This window comes from Cicer arietinum, chromosome 7 (assembly GCF_000331145.2).
Source record: "Cicer arietinum cultivar CDC Frontier isolate Library 1 chromosome 7, Cicar.CDCFrontier_v2.0, whole genome shotgun sequence".
NCBI lineage: Eukaryota > Viridiplantae > Streptophyta > Magnoliopsida > Fabales > Fabaceae > Cicer > Cicer arietinum.
The window spans coordinates 43,898,725-43,903,619 of NC_021166.2; the positions used below are offsets into that span (position 1 = coordinate 43,898,725).

Consider the following 4,895-nt stretch of genomic DNA (forward strand, 5'->3'; position numbering starts at 1 on the left):
GTAATTTAAAATTTTTATTTATCTATTTTTATTAATTATATTAATTATATATATTACTTTTATTATTTCAATAAAAATTTAATAAAATTTTTTTTTTCTAAAAAAAACTTTTGAAAGATGTCCATTTAAAACTTGGGTTTACTAAAAATATTTTTTAATTAAAATTTCTATTTATTTATTTTTATATTAATTAATTATATATATAATATTTATGTTATCTATTAAAAATAAAAATAAAAATTGAAATTTTTTTTAAAAAAAATCAAGTGGGAAGTCGCCATTCCAAATGGCGAGTTGTAACTTAAAAAAAAAAAAAGGAGCATTTAGGTATATAGTTTTCAAAAGAGGACATTTGTGATTTTTTTTTTCAAAAAGAGGGTACTCAAAAGAAAAACCCTTATAATGCATGGTCAGTCGGTTATGATTTTCAATGGGTTTAATTTTTCCATTTGAATATGTCCTTTGAAATCTGTTTTTACACTGAAACTTTAACTTTTCTTACCCATGACCCAATCGATAACTTATAATTTGTTTAAATTGTTCGTTTTTCGGTCAGTTAGGGTGAATCTGTCCACCGCTAACTACATATACTAAAAAAAATTAGGTTAAGTTCCTTGTTAGACAAAGAAAATGTATAAATAGTAACGTTGGTGAACATTGATAAAATACCAAAACTATAGAAATAATGGTAAAATTACAACCACTATTTGGAATTGAGATGAATAATTTTGGTTCTTTAACACAGTAGCCTAAACACATCTAAATATTCTTAGTTTTAAGATGTCTAATCACATAACTAAGACAGTGAAGCTGATATTATGCACTTATTTAAAAATAAAAAATACATATAAATTAAATCTACTCCACCCTACTGCTAAGCATTAATCATTGTTTTTTTTCGTTGTTGTTGAAATTAAGCATTAATTAATAATTATTCAGAAAAAGTAAAAAGAATTAAATTGATAATTAAATTTATATATAATAATTAACATAAATGTTTAATTTTGTTAATTATTATATAATTAACACAAATTTTCTATAAAAAAAAAAAAAAAGAATTTGTCTGTAAGTTTCTTTTAAATTCAGAAACATAGATCACTTTCATTCACATCAAAATATTGTTTCTAATACAATATATAAAAACAAAAGAAAAAAACAGTAGGACAGCATGGTGGTGTGTCACCTAACCATGATTACATAGTCTTAAACCACTCCAACAAGTATGGGTCACCATACTTTATGCAGAGGTAACTTGGACAACAAAATAAAACTAAAGATAAAACAAAAGATCACAAAATATTGTTGGTGAACATCTCATATCTCATGCTTTAACACTCCTCCTTGAGATTTTTGATGGACACTCCAAGCGACCTTCTAAACCTTTCAAACTTAACTCTTGGAAGAGATTTGGTCAATATATCAGAAACTTGAGAGTCCGAACACAATGAGCGAGCTTGATCTCTTGACTTTTTATAGCCTCTCGTATATCATGAAACTTCACTTGAATATGCTTGGTCTTTCCATGTTGAACTGGATTTTCAGAAATAGCAATTGGTGATTTGCTATCACAATAAATCAAGGTTGCTTCCAGCTGTTGTATTCCCAAATCAAGTAGGATTTTCCTCAACCAAATAGCTTGGTTTGTTGTTGCAGCTGCTGCTACATACTCTACTTCAACGGTGGATTGAGCTACAATTTCTTGCTTCCATGAGTTCCATGAGTTCCATGAGAACATGCCAGAGCCTAAGGAAAAAGCATAACTTGTAGTACTCTTCATGTCATCAATATTTCCAACCCAATCACTATCAATATAGCCTATCAAACTTTCATTTTCACTTGGTTTGTACCATATTCCAAATTGTGTAATGCCCTTAACATATCTAAGGACCCTTTTTACTGCAGCAAAATGTGTCTTGGTAGGACTCTGCATAAATCTTGAGAGTAGACTTGTTGCATACATAAGGTCAGGTCTGGATGAAGTAAGATAAAGTAGACTTCTAATCAAGCTTCTATAAAGAGAAGCATCAATTTTTTCAGTTTCATCTTTCTTTGACAACTTCAAATTTGACGCCAAAGGAGTGGGGACAGATTTGCAATTTTCCATTCTAAACTTCTTCAAAATCTCATGAGCATACTTCTTTTGATTCAGAAAAATTCCATCCTCATATTGATACACTTCCAAGCCTAGAAAGTAGTTCATTTCTCCTAAACTAGACATCTCAAACTGGTTTTTCATGTCCTCCACAAGTTTTTGTACTTCTTGTTGATTATTGCTTGTTACTAGCAAGTCATCAACGTACAAAGAGACAATTAAAGAACCACCATCCAGCAACCTTCTTACATAAAGAGTTGCATCATTTTCACTCCTCCTAAAGTCTTGATTGTGAAAGTGGCTATCAATTTTGTTGTACCAAACTCTAGGGGCCTGTTTTAGCCCATACAAAGCTTTATGAAGCTTATACACCATTTCCTCTCTTCCTTTCACTAAAAAACCATCAGGTTGAGCAACATAAATCTCTTCATCAAGATTTCCATTCAAGAATGTTGATTTGACATTTAAATGCCAAATTTTCCACTTCATTTGTGCAGCCAATGCTACAAGAATTCGAATAGTCTCCATTCTTGCTACCGGTGCAAACGTTTTTGTGTAATCAATTCCGGATTGTTGAACATAGCCTTTGACCACAAGTCTGGCCTTGTATTTGTTGATAGATCCATCAGGGTTCATCTTTATTCTATAGACCCATTTAACTCCAATGACATGCTTGTCTTTAGGCTCGGCAACTAGCTGCCATGTCTTGTTCTTTTCAATGGTGGCCATCTCCTCTTTCATAGCTTGGTTCCACTCCTCAACTTTACTAGCATCTTCAAAATTAGTAGGTTCAAGAACAACACTGTTACATCTTTGATAAATCTCTGAAACAGGTCGGGTACCTCTTACAGCGAAGTCATCATCAACTTCTTCATCTTGATCTTCCATTGTGCTCTTAAAAGAAGGCAAAGTTGAATGCCTACTAACTTGAGAGGTCTCCCAATTCCAATATGCATATTCATCCACTATAACATCTCTATTAATGGAACCTTTCAAACTTAACTCTTGGAAGAGATTTGGTCAATATATCAGAAACTTGAGAGTCCGAACACAATGAGCGAGCTTGATCTCTTGACTTTTTATAGCCTCTCGTATATCATGAAACTTCACTTGAATATGCTTGGTCTTTCCATGTTGAACTGGATTTTCAGAAATAGCAATTGGATCTGAATCAATTCCATAGACTTTATAGCCCTTAGATTTTGAGCTATAGCCTATTAAAATTCCTTTTTCAGCCTTTTCATCCAATTTGGTTCTTTTGATTTCTGGTATATGAGTGTAGCACAATGAACCAAACACCCTTAGATGCTTGATAGAAGTTTTGATGCCTCCCCAAGCCTCAATAGGTGTCATTCCCTCTACAGCCCTTGTAGGAAGTCGATTTTGGAGATACACAGGCTTCCAGCTGTTGTATTCCCAAATCAAGTAGGATTTTCCTCAACCAAATAGCTTGGTTTGTTGTTGCAGCTGCTGCTACATACTCTACTTCAACGGTGGATTGAGCTACAATTTCTTGCTTCCATGAGTTCCATCAGCAGTGTTTACTGCCTCTGCCCAAAAAGACTTTGGCAATTTCTTCTCAAAAATCATGCATCTAGCCATTTCAAGGACATGTCTATTCTTTCTCTCATAAACTCCATTTTGTTGGGGTGAGTAGCTGACTGTAAGTTGGCGCTCGGCACCAAGCTCATCACAAAATTTATTACATTCTGTAGAAACAAACTCCTTCCCATTGTCAGTTCTGAGTTTCTTCAAAAAATAGCCACTTTGGGTTTCAACTAAGGCTTTAAATTTCTTAAAAACAGAAAAAACTTCAGATTTATGTTTAAGAAAATAAACTCAAGTCATTCTTGTAAAATCATCAATAAAAAGAATGAAATACTTGCTACCATGGAGTGAAGTAGTGTGAGTTCCATGAGAACATGCCAGAGCCTAAGGAAAAAGCATAACTTGTAGTACTCTTCATGTCATCAATATTTCCAACCCAATCACTATCAATATAGCCTATCAAACTTTCATTTTCACTTGGTTTGTACCATATTCCAAATTGTGTAATGCCCTTAACATATCTAAGGACCCTTTTTACTGCAGCAAAATGTGTCTTGGTAGGACTCTGCATAAATCTTGAGAGTAGACTTGTTGCATACATAAGGTCAGGTCTGGATGAAGTAAGATAAAGTAGACTTCTAATCAAGCTTCTATAAAGAGAAGCATCAATTTTTTCAGTTTCATCTTCCTTTGACAACTTCAAATTTGACACCAAAGGAGTGGGGACAGATTTGCAACTTTCCATTCTAAACTTCTTCAAAATCTCACGAGCATACTTCTCTTGATTCAGAAAAATTTCATCCTCAGATTGATACACTTCCAAGCCTAGAAAGTAGTTCATTTCTCCTAAACTAGACATCTCAAACTGGTTTTTCATGTCCTCCACAAGTTTTTGTACTTCTTGTTGATTATTGCTTGTTACTAGCAAGTCATCAACGTACAAAGAGACAATTAAAGAACCACCATCCAGCAACCTTCTTACATAAAGAGTTGCATCATTTTCACTCCTCCTAAAGTCTTGATTGTGAAAGTGGCTATCAATTTTGTTGTACCAAACTCTAGGGGCCTGTTTTAGCCCATACAAAGCTTTATGAAGCTTATACACCATTTCCTCTCTTCCTTTCACTAAAAAACCATCAGGTTGAGCAACATAAATCTCTTCATCAAGATTTCCATTCAAGAATGTTGATTTGACATTTAAATGCCAAATTTTCCACTTCATTTGTGCAGCCAATGCTACAAGAATTCGAATAGT

The 4,895-nt window shown here is 33.3% G+C and overlaps 1 protein-coding gene across 1 annotated transcript in view; it reads right to left on the minus strand.

Annotated features, from left to right (window-relative positions):
- Positions 1 to 3,112: 3,112 nt before the first annotated feature.
- The window catches only part of LOC140918806 (uncharacterized), a 4,430-nt gene continuing 2,647 nt past the window's right edge, over positions 3,113 to 4,895 (minus strand). The window contains exons 4-6 of the mRNA XM_073363603.1: positions 4,019 to 4,876; positions 3,600 to 3,876; positions 3,113 to 3,497 (exon numbers count right to left, since the gene is read on the minus strand). Coding sequence (XP_073219704.1) covers positions 3,113 to 3,497; positions 3,600 to 3,876; positions 4,019 to 4,876 — 1,520 coding nt within the window. The remainder of the gene's footprint in view (positions 3,498 to 3,599; positions 3,877 to 4,018; positions 4,877 to 4,895) is intronic.